The sequence below is a fragment of the Heterodontus francisci genome, chromosome 26 (genome assembly GCF_036365525.1).
Source record: "Heterodontus francisci isolate sHetFra1 chromosome 26, sHetFra1.hap1, whole genome shotgun sequence".
Taxonomy (NCBI): Eukaryota; Metazoa; Chordata; class Chondrichthyes; order Heterodontiformes; family Heterodontidae; genus Heterodontus; species Heterodontus francisci.
Window position 1 is genome coordinate 64,285,923 of NC_090396.1, and position 14,599 is coordinate 64,300,521.

The following is a 14,599-nucleotide window of genomic DNA, read 5'->3' on the forward strand; positions in this document are numbered from 1 at the left end:
GATAATTAATTCAAGTGCTTTTATGCACCAGTAAACTGTAGATATTCCCACGGCTTGGTTGGTGAGTGCACCACCTAGAACATGGAGGTAAAAAGATCAGAAATATCCCAGGTTCAAACCCCAGTTTGGCTTATTAGCTAATCACAGCCTTGGCCAGAATGGGTGGGGCGGGGTGCATGGGGTGTCAAAACGAGAACTAAAATTGGTCTTCGCGCGCCCTCCATGAGGGAAAGCAGGGGATTTATGCTTCCAATTGTTATCCAGTATTCCCACTGGAAAGTACATTTGTAATTGTCAGATGAGAGCAATAGGGTACTCAGCTGTGATTTTTATTTTTAATTTTTTTTATTTAGAGATACAGCACTGAAACAGGCCCTTCAGCCCACCGAGTCTGTGCTGACCAACAACCACCCATTTATACTAACCCTACAGTAATCCCATATTCCCTATCACCTACCTACAGTAGGGGCAATTTACAACAGCCAATTTACCTATCACCTGCAAGTCTTTGGATGTGGGAGGAAACCAGAGCACCCGGCGAAAACCCACGCAGACACAGGGAGAACTTGCAAACTCCACACAGGCAGTACCCAGAATCGAACCCGGGTCCCTGGAGCTGTGAGGCTGCGGTGCTAACCACTGTGCCGCCACAATTAAAGCCAAGCTTAAACTGCCCACAAAAATGACAATTTGCGGGTACTACAAGAAGACTGTTGGTGCATGTGCGTGTAGCTCACCATGAATCACCACAATGGTGACAGGAAGGGAAATTTTTAAAAAAACTTGACTGGTTCTGAAAATTCCATTAAGTTATAGCCCAGATTCCTTATGCATTATTTACCAAAGTGTTCCTCTTGGTCTTGTTCTCAGAGATGACAGAGGTGGAGCGAGCTAGCTGTTTTGCAGGTGAAGCACTGCTGGGGCGTTTAGAGATGGATAACTGAGAACCAGTCAAGCTAAGATCAAACGCATCACCAAGGAACGAAGAACTGCTTCGGGAAGTATTCATCGTGAATGCACATTAAAAAGCAACCTGGAATGAAATTAGAAAATTATATATACATATTTGCCTTTTGAATTCAGTACTTTAACACTTGAAAACAATGAAATTCTTTTGCAGTTTTCAGAGGAAGCAAGTTAGCACACACTCTCAAGCCCTCTTCTAGCCTTTAAATACAATAAATATTTTATTGGCTGAAATGGTCAATGCATTTGCTAACGGCCTGAGTGAGGATTTTGTTACAGCCCGTGCTAGAAAAATATTAGTGTGTAAAAGAGCTAACAAACAGGTTTAATAAGATCAGTTAGCAGCACAGATTAAGCACTGCATCCAGTACCTTCATGGTCTAAACAGGTCAGCTTGGCTCATTTGGTAGTATCCTTGCCTGTGAGTTAGACGTTTGTGGGTGGAAAGCAGATTTCAGTAATTGACCCTATAATCCAGACTGGTATTCCAGTGCAGTGATGAGGAAGTGCACCACTATCAGAAGGGCTGTCCTTAAGATGAGAAAGTAAATAAAAGCACTATCTTCCTGTTCCAACAGACATTACATTACATGCCAATATTCACAAAGAAGCAGAGAGTTCACCTGGTGTCCTAACCAATATTTCATCCTAAATCGACAGCATAATCATTCATTTCATTGGTGTCTATTGGATCTTGTTACACACAAAATAGCTGCTACATTTCCTGGATAGCAAACACTGGATTTGAAAATAACTAATTTATTCTATCCAAGGACATATGATAAAACATTATACAAATAGAAGATTTTACCTCTAATGACTCACAATAAATAGTCAATCCCATAATATTGCCTGACTCTGCTCCAGAAACCCTTAACCATACCTTTGTCACCTCCAGAATGGGCTATTCCAGTGCTCTCCGAGCAAATCTCCCATCCTCCACCATCTAAAACTCTGCAGCCTGTATCCCTCTAACCCATCATCCCTGTCCTTGCTGACCTATACTGCCTCCCAGTTCCACAATGCTCAAATGTAAAATTCTCATCGTCTTGTTTGAATCCTTTCATTGGCTTGTCCCTCCCAATCTTGAACCTCTCCCAGATCCACAACCCTACCCCCAACTCCTCCCCTTTGGAAATCTCTATTCCTCTAACTCTTGCCTTTTTGCACACATCTCCTCTACCCTTTACCCCACCATCAAAAGCCATGCATGAGCTGCCTAGGCCCTGTGCTCTAGAATTCCCACCCAACTCCTTCTATCTCTCCTACTTTAAGGATCTCCCTGAAATCCTGCTCTTTGACCAAACTTTTGGTCATCCAACCTAACACATTCCTCTTTATTTCAGTGTCCATTTGTGTCTGATTATAGCTCTACGTTAAAAGCACTGTACAAGTGCAAGTTGCTGTTATTGTTGGCTCACGCCATCAAGTAAGCCTTCTTTTTGGATTTCTCTAACAAGTATATACAGGTAAATGATACCAGAGAAATCTTTTCAAAGTACCTAAACAAAACATTTAGAAAAACTCAACGAGACCAAACCAAACACAATAAAGTAATTGTAGAAATTCAAAAGGGTAAAACAGACCTAAATGAAAATGAAAACTCAAAATTCATCAATCTTTCAAAAGCATCAGATTTCTGGTAACAGCTGAGGATCTGCCATGTTTAAAAAGACTCTATGACTCTATTACTTGTTAATCACAATCTCAAGGTGCACTGAATCTGATGGTTAAACTGTGATTTTCCAAAAGAAATCTTGCTACAGTTTTGTTTGAAAGTACCAACTCAGAGAAAAAGTCAAAGTTCGTGTTATGTACCCCCAAAAATAGTTTTGCTAATTCTCTTGTGTAAAACAGCCAAAACAAAGATTCTTGGCACAACACACGGGATTGTGATTAGTACTGTTTGAAAATTTGTAAGATTTAGAGGTTACCTTGAAGTTATTATATCCACAACGCAGAAAGCATTCCACATAGAACCAAACACTGTACATTAAAGGCCAACCTTTGGAGCCTAGCATTAACGTCATCTCCAACAAAGTGTTATGTGAGCAAAGGCACAAAAATAGCCAATTGTGCCAAATCCAATCAACAAACTTTCTATTTTAACAGCTTACCAATCAAATGAGTTTTAACATGCTCTAGGAGGACTAACTGGGAAACTGGCACATCGATTTCAACAAAATTATCTGCAGAAATGAGGCTTTAATTTATAAAGCACAATAACCTGCATTAAAAATTCACTCTAAATTCACATTATGATTCACAGGTTACTCCCCCTAATCTGGTACCAAACACTGGGATGATAGAATTCTTAAATCCAATTACTTTTAATCCAGTTACTTGGAATTTTGCTTTTCCTGCAAAATGAATCTTTCAACCCTAGACCGTTTCATATATAAAAACATTGTTGCAGAATCCTCTCATAACTTCTTACATCTGGTTTTTGAACCCTCATACTTTTGAGATTAAACATCAGTTGGAGTTACCCTTTTCTCAAACTGTAACAAACTTTGACTTAAGGTTGTCCCAGTTAAGGACCTTATTTTTTGTAATTGTCACTGATTACTGCAGAAATATTTGATGAATTGCACATACTGAGTATCGTAGAATGATACTGCAAAGACTAATGCCATTCAGCCCATCTTGGTTGTGCTGGCTCTTTAGTCGAACTCTCTAATTAGTCACACTCCCCTGCTCCTTCTCCTGAGCCCTGTAAATGTGTTCCCTCAAATATTTATTCAATTGTCCTTTGAAAGTATTGGATCTGTTGCCACCGTCCTTTCAGGAAGTGCATTCCAGATCACAACAACTCGCTGCGTTAAAAAAAGTTTCCTCACGTCACCTCTTTTGCCAGTCACCTTAAATCTATGCCCTCTAGTTAACAACCCATCTGCCATTGGAAATAGTTATTTACTCTATCAAAACCATTCATGATCTTGAGCACCTCCATCAATTCTCCTCTTAACCTTCTCTGCTCTAAGGCGAACAACCCAGCTTCTCCAGTCCATTATCCCTGGTACCCTTCTGGTAAATCTCTTCGGCAACCTCTCCAAGGCCATAACATCCTCTTTCTTCATATCAAAATGTATCACTTCACATTTCTCTGCATTAAATTCTGTCCATTATAAGTTTGCCCACTTTACCAATTGGTTTATGCGCTCCTGAAGCTCATTACTGTCCTTCTCATAGTTTACTACCTTTCCGAGAGTCATGTCAACTGCAGACTTCAAAATTATACCCTGTATATCAAAGTCCACGTCATCAAAAATAGCACTGGTCCGAATACAAACCCTTGGGGGACACCACTATGTCCATCACTCCACTCTGAACAACAACCATTCACCACTATTCTCTGCTATTTGTCCCATACGAACATACAAATTCGGAGCAGGAGTAGGCCACTCGGCCCTTCGAGCCTGCTTTGCCATTCAGTAAGTTCATGACTGAACTGATTACTCCATATTTACACCTACCCCCGTTAACCATCCACCCCCTTGCTGATCAAGAATCTATCTACCTCTGCCTTAAAAATATTCAAAGACTCTGCTTCCAGCTCCTTATGAGGAAGAGAATTCCAAAGACTCACGACCCTCTGAGAGAAAAATTTCTCTTCATCTCTGTCTCAACTATCTCACTAGCCACTTCTTTTAACACCCTAGGGTGAAGTCCATCAGGACCCAGGGACTTGTCAGCCCACAGCTCCAACAATTTGTTCAGTACCACTTGGTGATTGTAATTTTCTTCAGTTCCTCCCTCCCTTCCATTTCCAGACTTACAGCTAACATTGGGATGTTAGTTGTATCCTCAATAATGCAGACCGATGCAAAATATCCATTCAATTCATATGCCAGCTCCTTGTTATCCATTAATTTCCCAGACTCACTTCTATAGGACCAAAGCTCACTTTGCAAGCTCTTTTCTTTTTTAACTATCTATAGAAACTCTTACTATCCGTCATATTTCTAGCTAGTTTTCTCTCATACTCTAATTTTACCTTCCACATCAATCTTTTAGTCATTCTTTGCTGCTTTTTATATTCTGTTCAATCTTCTGACCTGCCTCCCATCTTTGCGCAATTATAGGCTTTTTCTTTAAGTTTGATACTATCTTTAACTGTTTTCGTTAACCACGGATGGCGGGTCCCACCCTTGGAATATTTCTTTCTTGTTGAAATGTATCCATTCTGTGTATTCTGAAATATCCCTTGAAATGTCTGCCACTGCTTCTCTATTGACCTATCCCTTAACCCGATTTGCCAGTTCACTTCAGCTAGCTCTGCTTTCATACTCTCATAAAAGTTTAAAATACTAGTCTTGGACCCACTCTTCTCTCCCACAAGCTGAATGTAAAGTTCAATCATATTAGGATCGCTGCTACCTAGGGGCGCCTTAACTATGAGGTCATTAATTAATCCTACCTCGTTGCACAATACCAGGTCTAGTATAGCCTGCTTTCTGGTTGGCTCCAGAATGTATTGTTCCAAAAAATTACCCCAAAATCATTCTATGTACTCATCGAGGCTACTTCTGCCCATCTGATTTTTCCAGTCTATATGTAGGTTAAAATCCCCCATAATTATCGCTGTACCTTTCTGACAAGCTTCCATTATTTCTTCCTTTATACCCCATCCTACAGCGTGGTTAATGTTGGCTGGCCGGCCTGTATACCACTCCCACAAGTGACTTCTTGCCTTTAATGATTTCTCATCTCTACCAAAACTGCTTCTACGTCCTGGTCTCCTGAACTTAGGTCATCCCTCTCTATTGTACTAATATCATTAATTATCAGAGCTACCCTTCCACCTTTTCCTAGCTTCCTGTCCTTCCTAAATGCCATGTACCCTTCAACATTCAAGTCCCTTAGCCAATTTTGAGTCCATGCTGTCACTATTCTTTTAATCCCATTGGCTTTAAGTTTGTTAACAAGCCTGGATGTAAAGTACTCATTTAGTACCTTAGCCATGCCCTCTGTCTCCACAAGATCATCTCCTTTTCAGTCCCACCCTTTTTTTTTACTATTTATGTTTTTTATAAAATACTTTTGGGTTCCCTTTTATGTTAGCTACTAATCTATTCTCATACTCCCTCTTTGCCACCTTATTCAATTTTTTAGCTCTCCTCTGTACTTTCTTTATTTACTTGGTTCTCGACTGTATTATGAACCTTACAATTGTTAAAAGCTTCCTCTTACTAGCTCATTTAACCTCTACATCTTTAGAATATGTTGCATGCAATGTTTTGGAGTTTAATAAATCAATTTTTGAAGCCTGAACATTTTCCTTTACAGTTGTGAGCATAACTTAACATGAAAATGAACGAGTCAAAGGTATAAATTTTACACTCAAACTTTGGAATCTTATTTAAGTATAAAATGCCACTGTTCTTATGAATAAACCTTACATACAGCATTAAAGATAATTCATTTTGTTTTAGGTTGGGTACATTATACAGAATAAAAGACAAGGCACAAAATTACCTCCAAAATGTCTCACTAAAAACAATCCAAATACATAATCCAATTGTAGTAGATTTCTACAAAATCTCTTCAAAGGGATGCAAGAGCTTTAAAATGACAAATAATGCATTCATATGAAATTTATTCTTCCACTATTTTAACAGGGCTATTCACATGTTTAAAATAAAATGATTAATATCTTTTGTAAAATACCAGAAGGAGCTTCTTTTAAAATTAATCATTCATATGCCAGCATCCCATTACATTCTACAAAAGCTTCATGGTGTTAAAGATAACGCTTCAAAATAGACAATAGCTGCAGAAAAACATTGAAACCTGCTGAAAGCTGCATGCAGAAAGTAATGGCAAAGACAACAGAATTTGCTACAAGAAAATTTTGGGAAAAAAAAACTTTGGAGGCAGTCTCAGCTCAATAGTAACATCTTGCCTCTGGGTCAGAAGATCACAAATTCAAGTCCCACTCCAGCATTTAAGCATATAATGTAGAATGGCATTCCCAGTACATTGCTGAGGAAATGTAGTTAAGTGACTTGTTGGTCTAAGGGTATGATTCTTTGGTGGCACAGTGGCGCAGTGGTTAGCACCGCAGCCTCACAGCTCCAGCGACCCGGATTCAGTTCTGGGTACTGCCTGTGTAGAGTTTGCAAGTTCTCCCTGTGACCACGTGGGTTTCCGCCGGGTGCTCCGGTTTCCTCCCACAGCCAAAGACTTGCAGGTTGATAGGTAAATTGGCCATTGTAAATTGCCCCTAGTGTAGGTAGGTAGTAGGAGAATGGTGGGGATGTGGTAGGGAATATGGGATTAATGTAGGATTAGTATAAATGGGTGGTTGTTGGTCGGCACAGACTCGGTGGACCAAAGGGCCTGTTTCAGTGCTGTATCTCTAAATAAATAAATACTGCACTATTGGAGGTGCTGTCTTTCAGATGAGACATTAAACTGAGACCCCATCTGCTCGCTCAGGTGGAAGTAAAAAATAAAATCTCGTGGCACTCATCAACACCACTAAAACAAATTAAGTAGTTCTTTATCCCATCGCTTTTTCTGGGACATTCTGTGGGCAAATTGGCTGCCATGTTTCCCTACTTCATGAGAATAGCAATAACTTGCATTTATATAGCACCTTTAATGCAAGAGCGTCAAACAAAATTTGACTGCACTTCAAAAGTATTTCTTAGTGTGAAGTGCTTTGAGACATCCTGAAAGGCGCTATCTAAATACCAGTCCTTTATTAGGCCCTTTAAGTCAGGACTATCCAAAATTTAGAAATTGATCTTGTTATATTTTGACAAGCAATCAACTTTCACCAAGGAAAGCATCATGTTCTGATTCAACAAGGTTAGCTCCCGAGGTATTTTTGCTCAGTTTTTTTTTGAGTTCCCAAAATATAGACATGTCTTAGAACCTTTGCTTTATGTTACAAATTTCCTCTTTGTGCTAATTCTCCCCCAGACCAATGCCATGAAAAAGCTGCTGGATCACCAGCTTATTCCTTTGCCACTGTCACCCAGCTGTGAAGGATTTATTCAGAAGTTGCTTGAGATAATTCAACAACAGATTTTCCCTTTCTCCCTGTGGGGAAAGTGCCTCATTCAACACCAGATATTTTACAGACAGCCCATTAATGGCAATGTAGTAGCCTCACTAGACCCTCTATGGACACTTTAAGAGTGCATCCTTTCAAAGCGATTCAATGGACACACTGCTAAGTAAGTTTTAATGTTTCTATAGCTGGTAAGGGATTGTGTGCCAGTAACATTTTTAGCCATGCCCACAGGAAAGCTAAACAAGAGGTAGGTCAAACACACAAAAAAAAAAGGAACTTGTAAAGAATGAAAGAACTTGCATTTAAAAAGTGCCTTGTTTATGCTCAGGATATCTTAAAGTTCTGCATAGCAAATTAAGAACTTTATGAAGTGTCATCACTGTTACAGTGCATTCTAAGTTTCTGCTGGTTTAATGACCCAATACGACCCCCTCAATTGGTCTCTTTTCTAATTCAATTTTAGCTGGCCATTGTCCTCTACAAATTCAGTTTTTACAGTTGAGGGAAATAATTCATCTTACAAGTAAAACGGCAGAATTAAGTCCATGTCAACATTTGAGAGAAAATTATAAACAAGCCACAACAATATACTTTGTAGACAGAGGACATTTAAAAATTTCTTCAAACTAGGAAAGGATGGCACCAAGGTTCACTCTGTAATAGAAGGTACAGACGTGAATGGGAGTCATTACAGCAAAGATCCACATGTTATTTCACCTGCATCATACTTGACCCATTTCCAAGCACGTCCAACCCATACTGACTATAACCCACCAAATGGCGAGTTCAGACTGGGATTCGTTGAGCACCCTGGATCCCATCACGTTTTTAGTAACTACAGGCCAGCAATTAACTGACATTATTGCTGTAATAAAGCTACATGAAATTTAGGTTCACTGATTTGGACTGGCAAGTCTTCTTCTTCTTTGGCCTCCTTGTCTCGAGAGACAATGGGTAAGCGCCTGGAGATGGTCAGTGGTTTATGGAGCAGTGCCTGGAGTGGCTAGAAAGGCCAATATTAGAGTGACAGACTCTTCCACAGGTGCTGCAGAAAAAATTGTTTGTCGGGGCTGTTACACAGTTGGCTCTCCCCTTGCGCCTCTGTCTTTTTTCCTGCCAACTGCTAAGTCTCTTCAACTCGCCACACTTTAGCCCCGTCTTTATGGCTGCCCGCCAGCTCTGGCGATCGCTGGCAACTGACTCCCACGACTTGTGATCAATGTCACAGGACTTCATGTCGCGTTTGCAGACATCTTTAAAGCGGAGACATGGACGGCCAGTGGGTCTGATACCAGTGGCGAGCTCGCTGTACAATGTGTCTTTGGGGATCCTGCCATCTTCCATGCGGCTCACATGGCCAAGCCATCTCAAGCGCCACTGACGCAGTAGTGTGTATAAGCTGGGGATGTTGGCCGCCTCGAGAATTTCTGTGTTGGAGATACGGTCCTGCCACCTGATGCAAAGGATTCTCCGGAGGCAGCGAAGATGGAATGAATTGAGACGTCGCTCTTGGCTGACATACGTTGTCCAGGCCTCGCTGCCATAGAGCAAGGTACTGAGGACACAGGCTTGATACACTCGGACTTTTGTGTTCCATGTCAGTGCGCCATTTTCCCACACTCTCTTGGCCAGTCTAGACATAGCAGTGGAAGCCTTTCCCATGAGCTTGTTCATTTCTGCATCTAGAGACAGGTTACTGGTGATAGTTGAGCCTAGGTAGGTGAACTCTTGAACCACTTCCAGAGTGTGGTCGCCAATATTGATGGATGAAGCATTTCTGACGTCCTGTCCCATGATGTTCATTTTCTTGAGGCTGATGTTTCGGCCAAATTCGCTGCAGGCAGCCGCAAACCCGTCGGAGACTCTGCAGACACTCTTCAGTGTGAGATGTTAAAGCAGCATCGTCAGCAAAGAGGAGTTCCCTGATGAGGACTTTCCGTACTTTGGTCTTCGCTCTTAGACGGGCAAGGTTGAACAACCTGCCCCCTGATCTTGTGTGGAGGAAAATTCCTTCTTCTGAAGACTTGAACGCATGTGAAAGCAGCAGGGAAAAGAAAATCCCAAACAGTGTGGGTGCGAGAACACAGCCCTGTTTCACGTCACTCAGGATAGGAAAGGGGTCTGATGAGGTGCCGCTATGCTGAATTGTGCCTTTCATATCGTCATGGAATGAGGTGATGATACTTAGTAGCTTTGGTGGACATCCGATCTTTTCTAGTAGTCTGAAGAGACCACGTCTGCTGACGAGCTCAAAGGCTTTGGTGAGATCAATGAAAGCAACGTAGAGCGGCATCTGTTGTTCGCGGCATTTCTCCTGTATTTGACGAAGGGAGAACAGCATGTCAATGGTCGATCTCTCTGCACGAAAGCCACACTGTGCCTCAGGGTAGACATGCTCAGCCAGCTTCTGGAGCCTGTTTAAAGCGACTCGAGCGAAGACTTTCCCCACTATGCTGAGCAGGGAGATTCCACAGTAGTTGTTGCAATCATTGCGGTCACCTTTGTTTTTATAGAGGGTGATGATATTGGCATCGCGCATGTCCTGAGGTACTGCTCCCTCGTCCCAGCACAGGCAAAGCAGTTCTTGTAGTGCTGAGAGTATAGCAGGCTTGGCACTCTTGATTATTTCAGGGGTAATGCCGTCTTCCTAGGGGCTTTTCCGCTGGCTAGAGAATCAATGGCATCACTGAGTTCCAAATTTTGTTGGCTGGACGTCCAGCTCATCCATGACTGGTAGAGGCTGGGCTGCATTAAGGGCGGTCTCAATGACAACATTCTCCCTGGAGTACAGTTCTAGGTAGTGCTCAACCCAGCAGTCCATTTGCTTGCGTTGGTCAGTGCTTGTGTCCCCTGATTTAGACTTGAGGGGGGCGATCTTCTTGATGGTTGGCCCAAAAGCTCTCTTAATGCCATCATACATTCCTCTGATGTTTCCGGTGTCTGAGGCCAGCTGAATATGACTGCATAGGTGTTGCCAGCAGTCATTTGCACAGCGCCTGGCTGTTCTTTGTGCAGTGCTTCTGGCTGCTTTAAGTGCTACGGATGTTAACTCGCTGGGGGCTTTCTTGTCGTTAAACAGTGCAATGCGCTTAGCGGCTATGACAGGTTCCAGCTCTTCAAAATGAGATTGAAACCAGTCTGCATTTCTCTTCACATGTTTGCCATTGGTGGTCAAAGCTGACTGATAGACGTCTGGCAAGTACTACTTTAAATAAGATGAAAATTACCAGGCAGTGAACAAGGTATCAGAAAACTAGCTGACAAGTTTTACTTACCAAAAATGGAAAGAGAGTCTAGTACAAGTACACCAACATCCAAACTTTGACTGTAGATCCTCCCCAACAATTCGCATTCACTTTAAATATCCCCAATCGCATTTTAAAAAGGACTAATCTATAAAACCCGTAAACTACCATGGCAGAAACATGGTCTAAGTTTTACTTAGCTACAAGTGAATCAGGGCCATTTCCTTCTCGAATGAGTCAAACGTTACCATAGGCAACACTGGCAACAGTCACAAGCATGCAACACTATGTAATCCCTCGACAGGAAAACCCTTCCCTTATGCTTTTGAACCCCAACTATTTGAAGCAAAGAGAGAGGGATCCCACTGGGGTCCCAGGATTGCAGAAAAGGCGGTTAAAATTCACTTAAATTAATCGTAACTTTTATTTGCAAAGTATTATATCTTGGCCACCTTACCGGGTCTTGTACCGACACGATGCAGATGCAAACTGCGATGTGACTTCACTGGAGCTCACAGGTACCAGTCTGGGCCTGTGCTGCCAACCTGTATCAAAGAGGGTTGCTCACAAAGCCTTGGCCTAAGGTTACATTATAATTGATTATAGCAGAAATGATACATTGCAACAAAACAAACAAAATCCTTCTCCTCCGCGTTGCACCAATGCTGGCCCTTCAAGTCGCTTCACATGAAGTGCATTTACATCGCTTCTGCTTGTAAAGGAACCTCCTCCTGAGTCATCTGAGGGCAAAGCAACTTAGCAACCGAATCATCGTGCAACCAAACTTCATCTCCACGGAGGTTCCGCCCCCTCCTCCGCAGCCGATTGGTGCTCGGCCAAGGGCTGGGCCCCATAACGGGCTGCTGATTGGTTCAGGGTGACGTCAATTAGCCCCGCGCTGCTTCCGCCATCACACTAGATTGACTGCGCACCCTCACTCACAAAGGTTGCACTGGTTCCCCTCCTGCAAAGTTATATAGGCTCATTGGATATCGGTCAAAGATGCTACAATCCTAACACTGAGGGTTTTAACTAAATATACTTTATTTCCAATAGTAATAAATGTATTGACGGTGCTGTGTAGTGTGCGGCAATGCAATTTATATAGGTTGTTAAAAGACTGTCAGAACAAAACAATCTCCTTGCAGTGCAGCAATGATTCCATGGGCAGATTTCATCTGCTATAATCTTCTGATAACCTGTCCCTTACATAGAATCTGTGATGCCAACCCCACCATCTCATAAATCATGAAGTAAACTCTTCAACAACAAAAAAACTAGCGATTTGGTATAAAAAAAAATTTCAAACATAAACCAATGTAAATTGACAGTTAATCTCGAACAGTTTAGCGCTCTTTACAAAAACTATATCAATGCATCTGAAAATGCTTTACAAAAAACTTTTTTTTTTTATAAATCCTACTTGCTTTCTGGCTATGAGCATGGCCCGACCTGAGGCAGAGTGGTCCAATGCTAGTGGGTCCCAGCACTGGCACAGAGAGACACACAGAGCCACCCAACAACCCAGAGTCAGAGCCCAAGGAGCCAATGTGGAGAGCGATTGGGGAGTCAAGCATAGCTCAGATCCTGGACCTCGGGTGCTCCAGGTGTGCATAGAAGGATTGATTTAACCTGTAAAACAGAATTACAGAGCCTTCTCACGAGATTGGGCGTCTCTCACAATGAATTCGCAGGAGTTGTTATGGCTGTAGAATGTACAGCACAGAAACAGACCATTCAGCCCAACTGGTACATGGTGCACACATACCTCCATTACACCCCACTTCCTCCAATTCCATCAACATACCCGTTATTCCTTTCCACCTTATGCTTACTTAGATTCCCCTAAATGCAGCTATACTATTCACTTCAACTACTCCCTGTGGCAGAGTTCCACATTCAACCACTCTCTGGGTAAAGAAGTTTCTCCTGAATTCCCTAATGGATTTATTAGTGACTATCTTACATCTATGGACTGTTAATCTTCAGGGTTTGCACGAAGGATACCAGAACCCTTACTGATATCAGAACTGACAGTTTATATCTATTTGGCTGCCACTCTTTTCACCAGAAAAGAGAATAACGGATGACCTAAGAGGTCTTTAAAATTATGTAGGGACTTGATAGGGTAGATGTAGAGAAAATGTTTCCAGTTGTGGGGAATACAAAACTGGGAATCATGAATATTATTGATGTTGATTGAGGGATAAGTATTGGCCAGGACACCAGGCAGAACTCCCCTGCTTCTTTGCATAATGCCATTTATGTTCATCTGAGAGAGCAAATAGGTCCCTGGTTTAACAACTCGTCCAAAAGACAGTGCCTCCAACTGTGCAGTTCTCAGCACTGGAATATCAGCCTAGATTATGTGCTCAAATCTCTGGCCCGAGTATTGAACCTACAACCTTCTGACTCAAACAAGGATGTTACCACTGACTCAAGACTGCACCTTAATACACTAAAGTATATATCACAGATAAACAGCATTTTTTTAGGTGTCTTAAATTGCAGGTGTTGCCATCCACACTCATACACCAATGATTTAAAAATCTGAAAACTCTTCTGCATGAGCAAAATGCATGAATCATAGAATGGTTACAGCACAGAAAGAGGTCATTTGTCTCGTCGGGTCTGTGCCAGAATTATATGGCTGAAGTGATTGTAATTCAAAGATTTTGGAGGTTGCCTATTCAAACATAGGGATCAAAAATCAGAGCTAGAGGATAATGTTTGCCTGGGCTAAAATTAAAAAATCAATAGCAGCAGTCACAGCAGCAAGTGGAATGCAAAGTTAGGGAAATTTACTTTGGGGTGGGTCACAAGCCAACACCCACTGAGAAAAACAAAGGCCTTCAGAAATGTACAACAGTAAAGTCTTACAAGGATCAGCTGTATTGCTAGATCCTGCAATTACAGTTATTTCCATCCAAAATGTTGCCTCATGATCTTCGGCTTGAAAGCAATTTTTGCTGAGGTCAATGCAATGTGATATAATTGCTGCAAATATGCAATGACAATTATTCCAGCTCATTCAACATGGCACGGCCGTAACACGTAGATTGAATGCCAGGATTTGGAAACAAGGCATTAAGAACGTGACCTGGGAACATTTTGCAACTGACTGGAATATTGTCTAGAACATGTTAACCCTTTCACCTGTTCATGTAGATGCTCTCGGATCAACTTCTGGTACAAAATGAAGGTTTTTTTTAATAAAACAAAAAATAACACATTGTGACTGTTGCTCTCACTGAATCATCTGTTGACTTTAATAAAAGCCTGATTGAATTTCAGATGATTGGAGGTTGCAGCACGTCACCAAGGTTTGTTCTAAATCTGGAACACTGCCAATTAGGACTGACTA

At 41.7% G+C, this 14,599-nt stretch overlaps 1 protein-coding gene across 1 annotated transcript in view; it reads right to left on the bottom strand.

Annotated features, from left to right (window-relative positions):
* The window catches only part of cep131 (centrosomal protein 131), a 149,118-nt gene extending 137,103 nt beyond the window's left edge, over positions 1–12,015 (bottom strand). The window contains 2 exon segments of the mRNA XM_068058421.1: positions 842–1,033; positions 11,693–12,015. Coding sequence (XP_067914522.1) covers positions 842–1,009 — 168 coding nt within the window. The 5' untranslated portion in view covers positions 1,010–1,033; positions 11,693–12,015.
* Between the last annotated feature and the right edge of the window lie 2,584 nt (positions 12,016–14,599).